The sequence below is a fragment of the Cotesia glomerata genome, linkage group LG7 (assembly GCF_020080835.1).
Source record: "Cotesia glomerata isolate CgM1 linkage group LG7, MPM_Cglom_v2.3, whole genome shotgun sequence".
NCBI lineage: Eukaryota > Metazoa > Arthropoda > Insecta > Hymenoptera > Braconidae > Cotesia > Cotesia glomerata.
This window is the reverse complement of record NC_058164.1, coordinates 2,154,810-2,171,098: the sequence shown is the minus strand read 5'-3', so window position 1 is coordinate 2,171,098 and position 16,289 is coordinate 2,154,810. Positions and strand designations below refer to the sequence as shown.

The window sequence follows — 16,289 nt, the reverse complement described above, 5'->3', positions numbered from 1 at the left end:
TAATTACATGGATAAAAGGTGCATGCCAATTCGATAGAATTGGGAATCTGTGCAAGTCAAAACAATACTCTAATTAAATTTCAAGTCTAGATCTGAAAATGCAATTCTATAAAGCGCCCAGCGGAGCGGGCGAGTAACAGCTAGTAAATAAATAAATGCTCAGGTTATTTAAGATCCGTAATTTATTTGATGTCTAAATTATATCAAATTCCGCAACGTTTCGTTGATAATCTCAACTTCATCAGGCGTCTGTAAATTAACAACAAACCATCATTCACATGTAAACAATATCCAGATAAAACAATTATGAATACAAAAATTTTTTCAATTATTTTACAATCTCAGACTATATAAATTACTGAATACATCATAATTTTTTATAAAAATTAAATTCCATAAAAACTAATTTACAGTACATAAATAAAATTTCCATAAAAAATTATTTATAAAAAATTCTTTACAAAAAAATAATAGATAGAAATGAAATAAATTCAATTTACAATAAATAAATAAACAAATACCTTCGAATAAATTCATATAGACATCAAAGTCCAAATAAACATGCGCTGTATTACAGTCACATGGAAAATTATTCTCCGTAAATTAAATAGTATCTCAAAGTCCATGTAACTAAGGATTAACGAAAAAATAATTGTCATTTGAATATATGGCAATTATTATCAACAATAAATTAATATTCTTATTTAATATGTACACTATTAGCAACCGCGTGTCTAACCTTAGCTACTTTCCAAAACATATGTAATAATAGTAATAATAATAACGATTTATCAGCAATTTGTCAAATTACCAAATTAATTATCGGTTCCCCGGAGCTTTTTAATGAGCCGAACGTTCGATAATGACAAAGCTTAGAGTTAAAAAAAGTAACCCGTCGATACAAACAACAATTAAGTCCCCAACGTCCTAACGAACCACCTGAAGTCTTCTCAAGATCTCTCGAGATCCATCCATACTCAGTCTCCAGCGTATTCAAACTCAATGGCACTTGGCCTTCTCGAGACACTGCCAGATTGTTGGTGTGTAACGAGGGTTGTGGCTCACGCCAAGTGCTCCCGAAGTATCATCTTTTTTTCCAATACTCGTATTCATATTTATACCAATTCGTTCAATATTTTTAATTATCTCTACCTTAGTCGAATCTCCGATTTATCAAAAAAAAAAAAAAAAAAAAAGGATAAGTCTGATTGCCAAAAATGTAAAACTACTTTTTGCATTTGAATCGATAAAAATATTAACAAGATCGAAGGGCAATTAATTTCCGTTGGCTTCCAATTTGATAAATAGAAAAAAAAAATAGGTAAGAAAGCCAGGAGGCTTTTGGCAAGCCGCCAGTATATTAAATGGGTCAAAGGATGACTAAATGAGTTCGAAGACAAATTTCCAACGTCGTAAAACAGCAAATGACACTGATTAGTTTTTGTTTATTCAAATCCTTAATTCTGTCACGAAAGCTTCGCTGACCTCTATCTTTATCTTTATTTACTCAATACAAGTTAATTCAAGCAATAAAATGTTTTTATACGAATTTTAGATTTTTAAAGTCTACCCTAAATTTGTTTGTTAAGTAAATAATATTCAAATAAAAATAATAATGATAATAACTAGCAACTTTGCAGTCACTATGTAACTGCCATGACTTGTAAACTATAGATAAATAAAATTTAGCTTTATTTAGTAATGACTTTTGTTAAATTGCACGATACTTTCTTAAATATTTACGTTTTTAAAGATATAAGCTCATCTCGATGTTACACTCATCAAGAGCTTTCATTTGAGTACTCACATGCATTTTTGATATATTTTTCATATATACATATACAATATATATTTCATTTATATATATATATAATATATATAAATATATAGAAAATTGATGTGGGTACTCAAATGAAAGATCTCGATGAGTGTAATGTTGGGGTGAACTTATATCTTTAAAAATGTCAATAGTTCACAAGATATTTGTTAAATTGCACTGTACTTTCTTAATTATTAGCGTTTTTAAAGATATAAGCCCATCCCAATGTTACACTCATCAAGAGCTTTCATTTGAGTACCCACATGCATTTTGATATATTTTTCATATATACATATATATAATATATATAAATATATGAAAAATTGATGTGAGTACTCAAATGAAAGATCTTGATGAATGTAACATCGGGATGAGCTTATATCTTTGAAAATGTCAATATTTCACAAGATACAAGGTCATTTCTTAATTATGTATCTAGAGATAGAGCATTTTCGAATGCAGCTTAAATACTTATCATAATAAATTGACTATTGGTGAGAATGATATGAAACCATTAAAAGGCACAACTCCAGGTTGAGACTTTTCCAACGATACCAAATTTAACTACAAAAACCAATTTTATCATATAAATACACTCCACAAAATTTTGCTTATTCTTTTAATAATATAGATAATAATAATAATAATATCTTTTTTAAAAAATCAGATCCAACAAATTAGTTAATGTTTGATATTTAATGAAATGACTCGGATCGTAGTGAGTAGTAAGTAGTAAGTAGAGTATCCAGGCTTCAGTCAGACCTCGGTTAAAGATGAAAGGCATTGTTCCATTCTACAGTAATAAAACTGTGATAAAGTAAATTCAAGTAGAAACGAATAGAAGTTATGTTGACAAGAACGAGGCTTGACAGAGGTTAAAAGTACCCATAAGACACTTTTAAAAACCTCCCCGAGGGTTTTTAGTAATAGTCATAGTTATGCTTATAATGATAAAAAATGAATATATGTATAGTGATAACATGATATTGATTTAGTAGTGAGATACGGCAAATTCGAGGTGGCGCTGCTTTCAGCCCTGCAACCGCCATATTTGTTTGGCTGAATGAAGCTTTACTGCGTTAAGTAAGCATTTTTCGGTGAACGAGTTAACAACTCCTTCTAAATTACGTAAGTAGCTATCAATATTTATTTATTAATTATCAAACTTGTCAATAAGTCGATAAAGATTTTATAAATTTAACTTTTTTAGTTTGAAATAAAAATCTAAACATGTGACATGTGGGCACGCGGTTGTAATTCTTATCATAAAAGCTCATGTAAACAATCTTTCACTAATTTAGTTTTTTGTGGTATTATTGTTTTTTTTTAGGTGAAAATTAATTATTAAAAAATATATTATGAATTTATTATTTGAGCCGGTTCAATGGCTGCGTTATTTTGGTTAAAAAAAAAAAAATAGAATGAAGGATTTAAATAGAACTCGAGAGGGGATGATTGTTACAATGTGTGGACAGTATTATGTCTTTAAATAGTGTATAGCCGTGAAATAGTAATTGATTGACATAATTGGAGCGTATACAAGTGTCGTTGAGTGGTAGTGACCGGAAGTACATCGATTTACATACAAGTATCAGCTCTAACTCTTATTATATCGAGGAGCTGTCACGTGGCAAGTTTTATTAGCGTTTAAGACTTTTATAGTCAATTTTTGTAATCATTTAGAATTTTTTTTAATTATAAGGAATAAAATAAACATAAAATTTTATTTTGCAAATAAATTTAAATAAAAATAAAATTTATGTCAATAGATTAAAATTTCCAATAAAATATTTTTATGACCTAAATATTATTTAAAAGGTCAGAAGAATAAAACAAAACCAATAAATCGATTTATCTATTTAAATACATCAAAAGAGCATGAGAGATAACAATTACATTAAATTGGGTAATTATTATGCGCGTTGAAGAAAAAAAAAATAAAAAATATAATATAATGTAATTTATAACTAAAAGTTAATGAAAATAATAAAAATTTATGAAAATTATAATTTAAAAACGATTTGGAGTATGATAAAGTGAGCGTGTACACGCGACACGCATAATTGCAACTGCAAACTATTTCAGTGCACAATACCGGCGCCACGCTGTCTACTTTGTAATATTAAAACATAAAAGTAAAGTATGAGTACGAGTTTTGTTCGATAAAAACCGAGTTTCGTGCTCTACTACAGTCCTCATTTTTTCTGCACGTAATACTCTATTTTTTTTTTATTTTTCCCCGGAATTAAAACTTCAAAGCTAATTACTTTTAAATAAATAAATTTATTTCGAGGAAGAAATTTAATTAGTTTTATAATTAAATAGATAAAAAAAAATAAATAACATAAAATAAAGTAGATCTGGAGAATTATCAATGAAAAAGCATTATTGTGAAATAGCCAATGATTTAATCCAAAATGACGTCATTGCGGCAAAGCTCGTGGTATAAAAAAGCTAAAAGTAATAAGAGCGCAGGCTCGATTATTGATTTAACCGTGAGTATTATCTAGAGTCGAGGATCACGCGCATCCGCAGATCGATGTTGGTGCAGGTCGCGATTGCGCATTTTAAAATTTCCATACATTCATTAGTTGTTTCTGGTAAGGCAAAAACGTCCGTGGCACCGTCGTCGCAAACTCTTTTCAATGTAATGTGACCGGTGAGGCTCGTGGATATTTAAATCGTATTTAATCGTAACCTTACTTCGATAATTCTCTACAAATTCACCTAATCAATAAAAAAAAAAAATAAATAAATAATAATTCCCAAAAACAAACAATAAAAAACAGTGATGGTGATATCCTAAGAAGTGATTAAAAACGTTGTCTCAGTATGGGAAAACCGACACCAGTGGAAGACCTGGTGATCCCACCTCAAGATGGTCGGATATGTGGCACCATCTGCATATGTCAGATGACAGCAGTCCTCTCATCAGTGGCATTAGTTTATCTAACAGTAGCGATTTATATGCCAAGCACCCGAGCTTTTTCCTCGGGAATATCTCCAGTTCCTGCGATGTGCACCACAATAAGAACCGTAAACGCGGACAATTGTTCCTGGGGCAGCTGTGGTGAGTGGTGTCTCTCAAAAACATCTGGCCCGTGCACCCAAATTCACGTTAACTTGAGGAACAACGGCTCGACGATTCTCCTTGGGAATTGCACGAATATTACCAACAAAACGTGCTACGGTATCGACCAGGAAAACGCTAAAAAGTCTAAATGTATCGCCGACGAGTGCCGGAACTTGACGGGAACTTTTAACTGCACCGCAGGGATTTGCATCAACATTACCGACGCCTTCGAGTGCAATTTCCGCGACACCGATCCGCCTTTAAAGTGTTCAGGAAGACGAGGGAAGATCACTTGTATTGCAATAGACGGTTTGTTTAATTGCAACCGCGGAACTTGTGAAAGGATTAGAACGCCTTACAATTGCGACCGCCGGTGCGTTGACATCCCAACCCGCAACAAGAACATGATCCTGATCAGTGGAGATAAAGTTTATCTGAGCCAATGTGAGCGTGCGATTGATGTCGAAAGCAGTAGAGAAATTTGGAACGAAAATCGGGGAGATGTTTTGATGGCTTCTTGCTACGGAATTTACAACAGCAGCTCGGGGGTTGAAGCGGTGGACTGTATAAATGGCTCGGTGTTAGAAAAGACGATGCTCACTGACCTTACTAACTTTACCTACTTGTCCTACTTAAGTTTGTACGCATCTAAGCCGTTAGACGACCCGAATTTTGCGCTCCCGCCGGAACATACGTTGATTATCGCTAATGAAAGCCGGCTGATGATTAATCTTGAGGGGTGTGTTAATACTCTTAGGGACGAGTGTAAGGAGTTTTTGCACGAGTTTGGAAAAGACGGATCGGATCACAACGCTCGGGCTAGGTTCCCTTGCTTCTTTGCTAAGGACAGGACGGAAATAGTCGTCAGTAAATTTGATCTGGAAACCACTTGGAAAGAATTCATTGTTGCGTTGGTGTTTCCAAGTGTCCTGTTTGTTGTAAGTTGCTTGACATTGATCCTGTGCCAGAGGACTGTTGTCGTGGGCGACGACGCCAAAATGCGGTTCAAGGGGATTCCTATTGCCAAGAGTGAGCTTGATAAAAGTATGTCAGGCAACTTGGCTGACGCTGGGGGAGGAGACTCTGTTATGGCGCTCTGAGATCCGTCACGTAAGATTTAAAAATCATGTTTTTTTTTTTAAAGAGGTTCGAGCGAATCTAATGTAAAAAATAATTTATAATTTTGAGATTTGAAATTAAGTATACGTATAAGTAAATAGGTCGTTTATTTAATCTCAAAATTTTAAAAAGATTCATTGTTTAGTTACTTAGATGGATCATTCCATGTCAAATCAACCAATAGTTGGAATCAACCCCTTTTGATTTGGAGAAATTTTGGTCAGAAGTTTTCTTTCATTATATAAAGAAGTTCTGCCAAAGGAAAAAAAAATAAAAAATTTTTTTTCAAAAGATCTGCAAATTCAAAATTTTGCGATTTTTTCAGTTTTTCAATTTTGATTTTGTAATATCTCGAATGCTAGTATAGATACAGGAATGGTCTTTTGTTTGTTTGAAAGGGGACACTTGGAGCTATTAAAAAAAATATTTTGGGAAAAATACCAAATTTATCAAATTTTGAATTTTTGAAAATCGTCAAAAATGACGGTCGATAATAAATTTTCGACTCAAATATTTCTTATACTACCTCGTACTAATCTTAAAAGATCCTGAAATTTTTGGAACGGTTTTTTTTTGTTTTTTCAAAAATATGAATCTTTGAAATTTGTTAAAAAAAAAAAAATTTTTTTTTTAAATGTTTTTTTTCTCATCATTATGCCACTAAATGAAACTTGCACTTTCAAAAGCAAGTTTCAAAAATTTCAGGATCTTTTAAGATTAGTACAAGGTAGTATAAAAAAAAATTTGAGCCGAAAATTTATTGTCGACCGTCATTTTTGACGATTTTCAAAAATTCAAAATTTAACAAATTTGGCATTTTTTTAAATTTTTTAAAATTTTTTCCCAAAATTTTTTTTTTAATAGCTCCAAGTGTCCCCTTTCAAACAAACAAAAGACCATTCCTGTATCTATAGTTACGCTCGAACTTCCTTAATGAAGAAATTATTTTTGTTTTTAAAATTGATGGAATATTTTTTTGTTTTTAAATTACAGGCATTCCCCTCTTGGAGGAGAGCCCGGCTCGCCAATCGATTTTCTCCCTACGCGGGCACTATTGAAAGAGTGCAAGAGAGTGAGAGGGAGTGGGAGGGGAACGCGTGATTCAAATTATCTTTATTAAAAAATCTAATATTGAATTGATAAACAAAGAAACAAAACATGAAATAAATTATTATAAATTTTTTATTAATCAGATTTTAGTGCAGGATATTATTTGCACTGCCATAAAATATTAATAATTATGAAAGAGGATTTAATAACAAATAAAAATATATCAAAATAAATAAATGATTAAAATTTAAAAATAAAAAAGGAAAAAAATAAATTTCGACCGATTTAACAAAAAATATTTTGGAAAAGTTGCCACGTGTTCAGCGGATGGAGATTAACGAAAGGACGTGAAGGATTTTTTAAAAATAAAACGCTAAATAGACACGCTTTCACGTCAATGCAGCTGAGAGTTTAAATTCTTTATAAATAACTAACAATTTTCTCACGCAAATAATATATTTAATAAATAAATAAATAAATAAATAAAATATAAATCGATTAGACAAACACTGAACACACTGATGGACTAGATAGGAAATAATAATAATAATAATAATCATCGGTATTATTTATTTTAGGACACTGATAGTATTTTTATTGGCTTGTTAGTGGTTAGCGCGTGACTGGCAGGAGACCGACTCAAATAATTAATTTTTACATCAAGTATTTTTATAAATAAATAATTGTAGTTGTATTTTTACTTTTAAATAATTTATTGATTATTTATTTATTTTCAATGATATTTGTTTTTTATCGGATAAAATAAAATAAATAAATTACAGACCCGCGACGGCTGATAAATATTTAGGAGGGGTTACGAGCAATAAGTCGCGGTCGACGAAAAAAAAGAGCAAGTGTGAGTCAAGGACGAAAGCTGGAGAAGCTAAATAAATTGAAACGGAAATCGTTGGGTCTTATCGACCCAAAAAAAAGATCAATCATTGATTCCGACGAGTCAACGGTGATTATGGGGGCGCAGGAGGATGATAAGTCCAGTATTATCGACGACCCCAATTCAACAACGAACGGAGTTGGCGCTGGAGGAGCCACCGATTTGCCGGCTATTCAAATTTTAACGCTCTTGGAAAAAGCTAAATTTTATACTTCGCTGTTTCTCGGTACAATGGCGATACTCGCGGTTTTTGGGTTCCTTTTTTTAATACCTTTTGTCGTAGAACCCGCCATCACCACGATACTTGCCGATTTTTCACCTCATCCTGTTGCCTGTGTCGTTAGCGAACATGTTTATGCTGAGGGACTTAAAAATTGCTCCTGGGCGAGTTGCAGAGAAGGTGATTTTTATTACTATTTTTTTTTGTCAGTAGATTAGCAAATTTTATAAATTATGTAAAAAATACAGCTTGAATTAGTTTTTCAAATTGTAACAAATTTTTAACTTCTTTTAAAAGATTTTTTTCCTTTCAGTTTCTAATTTTCTGTACAAAAATTTTATAATTATTTATAAGTGGGGTCCACCATTTTAATTTTCATTTTTTGGAACGAAATTTCTATTTGATTTTATTGATATATTTTTTTTCAAAAAATACAAAAAAAATGAACAATTAAAAAAAAAAAAAATTAATTATCACAATTTTAAAAATTTTTCAAAAAAATTTATAAATTATTTAGAAAGTTATAATATTAAACTTTTTTCTGTTAAATTGTTCGTTTTTTTATGTACTTTAAAAAAAATCTATCAAAAAAATATAAAATAGAAATTTTATCCAAAAACATGAGGGCCAAAATTTTTTCCAACTTTTGAAGGCAAAAAAGCTATCGAAATCTTCATTTTTTCCTTTCACGACATTTTTTATCATAAATGAGCCGTAAAAACAAGCAGAATAAAAAAAAATTGAAAGATATTAATTTTTTTACCTAAATATGGCCAAAAATTAAAGTGAACCCCACTTGTAAATAATTACCAAAAATTTTATAATTTATTTAAAAAAATTTTATGAGTCAAAACAATTTTTATTGACAATAAAAATTGTTTTTATGTCCTATAAAAATAGAATTAATTTTTTCTCTAAATTTTCTATCTTAAAAATTTTAGCAAAAATTATTGTTATTATTATGGTCTTGAATGAAATACTTAATTACGTTTTATAAATTTTTAGGTTGCACAAGCGCAGCGACGAGGTGTCACCAATTGCGAGTTAATTACTCCCGAATGCCCTATGACGAATTTATAACCAAGCCACTGGGTTCCGTAGCGTGGGATGTTACTGACACGAAATTTTACATAAACACCGAAGGATGCGGATACCCTCCTCGAGTTAATTGCTCGGTGTTTGCGAAAGAATTTGGACGCAGTAATATGGGGAAAATAATTCCTTGCTTCTACAGTAGGACGTACCCTGGGACTGTTGTTTCTCGGTAATTATTTTCTACTAAGCTTCAAAATTTTCTAAAAAAGATAATTAAAAAAAAAGACATCGAATTTCTTTAGAATAAATCCGAACAATGCATCTTAATTAAATTGATTCAAGCACTTGATTCAATTCTACCGAAAACAATAGAATTCCGATGGGATTCCAATAGGACTCAATTCGAATTATTCTGTCTGTAGAGTTTAATCGTTGTTTTCAATCAATGATCAATAATAACTTGTGAAGATTTTTAATTGGTTATTTTTTTATACTTTTATTTTATTTGTCGTTGAAATTTAGAGAACACTTTTGTTTATTTAAAGAGCGGGTAATTATAAAGCATTGTGTCTTTATATACTTTAAATATATAACAAATTAAATTGCAGAATTTCAACCCAAAAAATCATTAATTTTATTTACTTACAAAATTAAAAAAAATTAATTTTATTCAAGAGAAAAAATTTTGTACTGAGAAAATTTTCTTGATTTAAGTAAATTTTATAGTTTTTCTCTTTAATCAAGTTAATTTTTTTGTTAAAGTATTTACAAGTGGGGTCAATCCCATTTTGGGCTATAAATAGATGAAAGGTTACAATTTTCAAATTTTTTTTTATTCTGCTTGTTTTTACGGTGTATTTATTATAAAAAATGTCGTGAAAGAAAAAAGTAAAAATTTTGATGGCTTTTTTGCCCTCAAAAGTTGGAAAAAATTTTGGCTCTCATGTTTTTGGATAAAAATTTCTATTTTATCTTTTTTTTGAAAAGTACATAAAAAAACGAACAATTTAAAAAAAAAAAAAGAAGTTGAATATCAAAATTTTCTAAAAAATTTATAAATTTTTTTGAAAATTTGTTAAAATTGTGATTTGTCAACTTTTTCTTTTTTTTTTTAAGTGTTCATTTTTTTATGTATTAAAAAAAATATATCAATAAAATCAAATGGAAATTTCGTTCAAAAAAATGAAAATTAAAATAGTTGACACCACTTGTAAATATTTACCATTTTTTTTCTCAGTATACAAGTTTTCAAGGTTTATTTAACAAAAAATTATTATTAACCGTTTTATGCTTTGTACTTCATATCGACCAAACTTGGATAATAATAAAAGAAATTAAACCTTCATACTATAGCATAAAAAGTGTATGTCTTTAGTATCATAAGAAATATATTAAGTACTGAATTAAGTACATAATACATTAAATACTAAATTTTTTTGACACTTACGCTTAATTAATTTTTTTTTTATTAAAAATCGTAATAAAAAAAGAAGTGGGCCCAAGAAAAAAATTTTTTTTTTGAGAAAATTGAATATTTTTTCTTGTGAAAATTTCCAAATTTTTTCTACAAAAAGTGTAAAATTACTCTGTTACTTTGAAAATAATTTTTTTACTGTCAATTATTAACTCCAATAATCGAGTTTTCATTATAAATTTTTTGTCTAGTACAGAGTAAGCATGACCTAATAATTAAAAAAAAAAAAAAAAAAAAAAAAACGACTTTACTGTTACAGATATTCATGGAATCAAAACCTGAGGCACTTGGTACTAGCGATAGTGATACCGATATTAATATTCGTAATATCCTTGGCTGTGTTATTTTATTGGCATTGCACACCAATGAAGAGCTGCGGAGGCCCAGGTCGCAATTTGATCGATAAATATTCGAGAAAAGAGGAGTAAGTTACTTACAATTCATAAAAAAATTGGAAGATAACCTTCGAAGAAAAACAACAACTATTGTTCTGCTGAATTACATCGATCGATTTAATCTAACTCAGTAGATATTTTAGATAAAAGCCGCTGAGATAAATAAATCGATGTAATTCAGTGGTAGAAAAATTTATAAAGAACGAAATACTTCAATGCAATAATTAGTTGTACCCCTTTATTGCAGCATTCTAGCGGAAGACGAATTCGAGGAAGACGAAGAGGAGTACTGATTGTTACCGAGGGCTCACCCCCCAGCGCGGGAGTGACCCAAAGTGATAACAGCAATAAAAGTAACGATAATAATAAAAACAACAAATACCAAATTAATAATAGTACTTTCAAAAGAAGCCAATCAAATTTATTTAAAATTAATTTATCTAATTGGCCAATAATTGCTAATTATCAAGCAATTAGAGTTTAGTTATTTAATTGTTAATTAATAGAATTTATTTATAATTGTTGATAGGTTTTTTATTTTTAAATAATAAATGATGTAAATTTTAATGATAATAGTTGTAAAGATTTAAAAGACTCGATCGTCTGCCAGTAAATTAATACGCAATCGTTTAACGCGTTTAATGCTAAATAATTTTAAATAAAGTTTTTAAGGCCATTTATATAAATAATCAAATTTGGTCTTCTTTCTTTTTCAATTAAGTATTACTGATTATACATTTATTATATTCAATTATTTCCAAATTTTTCGAAGCTCACCTTTTTATCTTTATTAAGCAAATTAATTAATTAATTAATTACAATAAGCTAGGAATAAAATTAAAATTTCGCCTGTGAATAATTAATGATATTAATAATTAAATTTAATTAAATTAAAGGGGTATATATGTATAATTGTTACAACTTTTGTACATACGGCGGATCATAAATATTTATTGTAATTTATGGACCGCGTGTTATATAAATATTATATAGATATGTATAAATATATATATAATATACGTAATCGTAGAAATATGTATTTAAATTGTAATAAATTTGTTTTTTTATTATTTTCAATTTTTTAAAGGGACGTGTCAAATGTTTTCTGTGCTTGTCGTATCGAACTTCTTTTCGCAAACATATTTTTAAAATTGAGACGCATAGTGAGTTTTTTTTTTATTTAAAAAAAAATTTTTAGGGGTCTCTTGAAAGATTTTAATTATGTAAGAAAAATAAGGATGAAAATTTCATGGATAAAAAAATCTTTCAATAAAAAATTTGAAGCTCCGTTAAATTTTGAATTTTTTTACATTGGGTTTATTTTTAAAAAAAATTTTTAGGGGTTTCTTGAAAGATTTTGATCATGTAAGAAAAATTAAAATTAAAATTTCATGGATAAAAAAATCTTTTAATAAAAATTTCCGTAAAATTTTGAATTTTTTTACATTGAATTTATTTTTTAAAAAAATTTTTAGTTTTTCTTGAAAGATTTTAATCACGTAAGAAAAATAAAAATTAAAATTTCATGGAAAAAAAATCTTTTAATAAAATATTTGAAGCTCCGTTAAATTTTGAATTTTTTTTACATTGGATTTATTTTAAAAAAAAATTTTTAGGGGTTTCTTGAAAGATTTTAATCATGTAAGAAAAATAAAAATAAAAATTTTATGGATAAAAAAATCTTTCAATAAAAAATTTGAAGCTCCGGAAAATTTTGAATTTTTTACATTGGATTTATTTTAAGAAAAAATTTATGGACTATTTATTGAATATATGTGATATTTTTAATTATTTTTTTTTGAATTTATTAATTTATTATAATTAATTATTATGAATAAGATTGATATAAAAAATCAAAAAATTTTTAAAGCAAATAATTTTTAAGGTACTTATTTTGCCGTTTTATCAATAAAAAAAAAAAAAAATTAAAATTGAACAACAATTTAAAAAGAAAAAAAAAGTAAAAAAATAGTTTGTGAAGAGCAGATCGTTTCGAATAAGTTCTGAAAGCATGTGTGTCCTAAACATCTAGAATGGTTGTGAATCTTAAAAGAGCCTTTAAAGGGCCTTAAAGTATAGACGGAAAAATACATCAGTCATAATGAGCTAATTATGTACTAACTAACATAGTCAACGATAAAAAAAAAAATTAAAACTATAACTATATTATTTTATAGTCGTATCGCTCATCACAATTAGTAATTTAATTACTACCCTTTTCACTCAACTTATAGTAAACTTTGAAACTTTTACTTTTACTTAAGAAATTATAATAATAAAATTTATTAATTTTTTAAAAATATCGCATGGTTCATGTATTGATTTCTTTAAATTTTAAAAATAATTGTCCTGCCTAACTTACAATACTAGACGTTGCCGACAATCTATTATCAATGTATTTAACTCCAAAAATTTTAACTCCAACTAATCTTTAGATTATAAATTTTAATTATCAATGTTGTATTACTAACTATCAATTCTCAATATATTAATTATATTTTTTTTATTAGTGCCAAGAACTCGCTCGCATTAAGACCGAGATCTGTCTGATATTTCGAGATAAATAAAATTTAAATAAATAAATATTTTCGAGGTAAAAAGTGAAATTAGAGTGAAAGATTTAATCGCATGTATAGAATGTAATATTAAATATTTAAGAAATTGATAATTATTATTATAAATATTAGTTCATAAGCAATAGTTTATAAGTAAATTAATAATATTTTTATGAGTAACGCGCAATTATTGGAGACAAGTTTGACAAAATTCAATAATTGTTTATGATTCTAGTTTTTTAACTAGAATTATAGACGAAATAATAAAGTCAATCTTGTTTCTGGTCGTACTTGATATTAAATCAGCCTTGAAACGCAAAAGTGCTCCTGAGGCACCCGAAACTACTGCCTCAAGCACATTAAGATATAAATAACTGTAACATTCGCAGCTTTTATCGTGATTTGTTTGTGATTTTTAAAATAAGCTGTAAATATTTCATTATGTTTTAAAAATTAATTAATGTAAATAACTTATTGTACGATAATTTTATTAAATATATTATCACATTTTTTCTCTGTTTTGAATCATGGCAAACTGCAATTATATTTTATTGCTTAATTATTCACTTACCTTCTCTTCCTAAGACCAAATTAAATTCAAGTTTTCAATTTCGTAAATACAGAAAAATTTAGAGCAATATTAATTATAGAAATTATGGCAAGTGTTGAATATTTAAAAACAATTTTTATATTTATTTAAATAAAATTAACACAAAAATTTGGATAATATATTTTTATTAAAATTTTTATATTTTATTCAATTACTGCTAGCATAATTTTTAGAATATTTTTTACTATAAAAATTACAAATTTAATTAAATTCTAAAGAATTATAAAATTATTTTTTGATATTACACAAAATGAAAAATTTATAAAATGTGTTTAATTATTAATTATTAGCATTTTACCATTGTTAAAATTAATTTTACAATTTTTATTTAAAAATAATTAAAAAACAAAAATTAATGGTAATTATTTACAAGTGGATGAAACCTATTTTTGGCCATATTTAAGTTAAAAATTAACATTTTTTAATTTTTTTTATTCTGCTTGTTTTTACAGCGGATTTATGGTGGTGATATCGAAAATATCAAAAAATTAATATTTCGATAGCTTTTTTGCTTTCAAAAACCGGAAAGAATTTTGGCTCTCATGTTTTTGGATAAAATTTCTATTTTATTTTTTTTTTTGATATATTTTTTTTCTAAGTAAGGTAAAAGCCCCAATAGATGATCATGTACCAGTATTTGATCACTCCATGTATTTGTATACCTATATTTGTGAATATAGATATACAGATACATGGAGTGATCATATACTGGTACGTGATCATCTATTGGGGCTTTTACCTTACATAAAAAAACGAACAATTTAAAAAAAAAAAAAAAAAGTTGAATAGGATAAAAGTACCGTTTTTGGCCATCTTAGCACCATTTTGGCCAGTTAACATTTGAATTAATTTATAAAAAATTATAATTTTATAACCATATTTTTGTTGAGTTTTAAAAAATTTATATTAAAACAAATTGAGTTTGTAATGGGTTATTAATATAAATTCATTTCTATCGTTTATTTGAACAATAAATGGCCATAAACGGTACAGTGGCCACAATCGGTACTTCTACCCTATCACAATTTTCTAAAAAATTTATAAATTTTTTCAAAAATTTGTAAAATTTGTTAAAGTTGTGGTAATCAATTTTTTTTTAATTGTTCATCTTTTGATGTATTTTGCAAAAAAAAAATATATCAAAATTTTCAAAAAAAAATTTCGTTCAATAAAATGAAAATTAAAATGGTAGACCCCACTCATAAATAATTACCAAAATAATTTTTAAAATATATGAATCTTTTTCTTAAAATATTGTATAAAATTAAAAAATTAAAAGTTACACAGAAAAAAAATGTTCTTGAATCAAGTATATATTTTTGAAGAGCTTAATATTCTTGGTTTGAGTTGAAAAATTCTTGATTTAAGAACATTTTTCTTGATTTAAGAAAATTTTACTTAATTCAAGAATTTTTCGTCTTGATTCAAGACAATTACCCTCTTCAAAATTATATTCTTGGTTCAAGAATTTTTCTCTTGAATCAAGTTAATTTTTTTTTCTGTGCACGGAGCTTGTAAAAACTAATTATCGATTACCATCCACATAGCGATTTTTTTGCAGCAATCATAAGGCAAATGATCAATCAACACAGTAGAAAGAACTTCGGTAGCTTCATCTAAACAAATTTTCTTACCCTTGGCCCAATTCAATCGTTTTATCAGCAAATTGCAATAATCATAAGTCTGTAATAATTCTTGATCTTGAGTAGGATCAAAATTTCTAATAATTTCATTAGACATTAATTCTAACAGTTTGATCCTATTACAAGTCAATAACTCCCAAACCGAGATATTTCTACCCTCAATCTTCTTGTTTTTTGCATAATTTATCTGTTCGCTAAGCCTAGCTCTCCATGAATCGATCCTCTCCGTATGTTCCTGTATTGTGACCCAAGGATGAAATGGCTGCTTTAATATTAAATTTTTATTGACAAGTAATCCAAGGGATTGTAAATCGATTGCTTTGGTAATTATATGATAAATTATCATTTCAAATTGTCTTTTAAGAAAAGTCATGTAATAAAAATCCCTTTCAAGATCGGGTGCT

At 27.8% G+C, this 16,289-nt stretch overlaps 2 protein-coding genes across 3 annotated transcripts; both read left to right on the top strand.

The window, feature by feature from the left end:
* The first annotated feature begins 2,830 nt into the window (after positions 1-2,830).
* Positions 2,831-11,863, top strand: LOC123268523 (protein tipE). Of its 2 annotated transcripts, none has more exons than XM_044733679.1 (5): positions 2,831-2,947; positions 7,844-8,353; positions 9,179-9,437; positions 10,942-11,106; positions 11,306-11,863. In XM_044733679.1, exons 2-5 carry the CDS (start codon positions 8,029-8,031, stop codon positions 11,559-11,561), a joined length of 1,005 nt encoding a protein of 334 aa, XP_044589614.1. In that variant the 5' UTR covers positions 2,831-2,947; positions 7,844-8,028; the 3' UTR covers positions 11,562-11,863. The 2 variants fall into 2 exon arrangements, with proteins under 2 accessions (XP_044589614.1, XP_044589615.1); XM_044733680.1 differs by having other exon boundaries at positions 2,832-2,947; positions 11,325-11,407.
* LOC123268512 lies at positions 4,178-7,961 on the top strand. Its single transcript, XM_044733662.1, has 2 exons — positions 4,178-6,002; positions 7,005-7,961. The coding sequence occupies exon 1, from the start codon at positions 4,652-4,654 to the stop codon at positions 5,990-5,992; it is 1,341 nt and encodes a 446-aa protein (XP_044589597.1). The 5' UTR covers positions 4,178-4,651; the 3' UTR covers positions 5,993-6,002; positions 7,005-7,961.
* Positions 11,864-16,289: the final 4,426 nt, after the last annotated feature.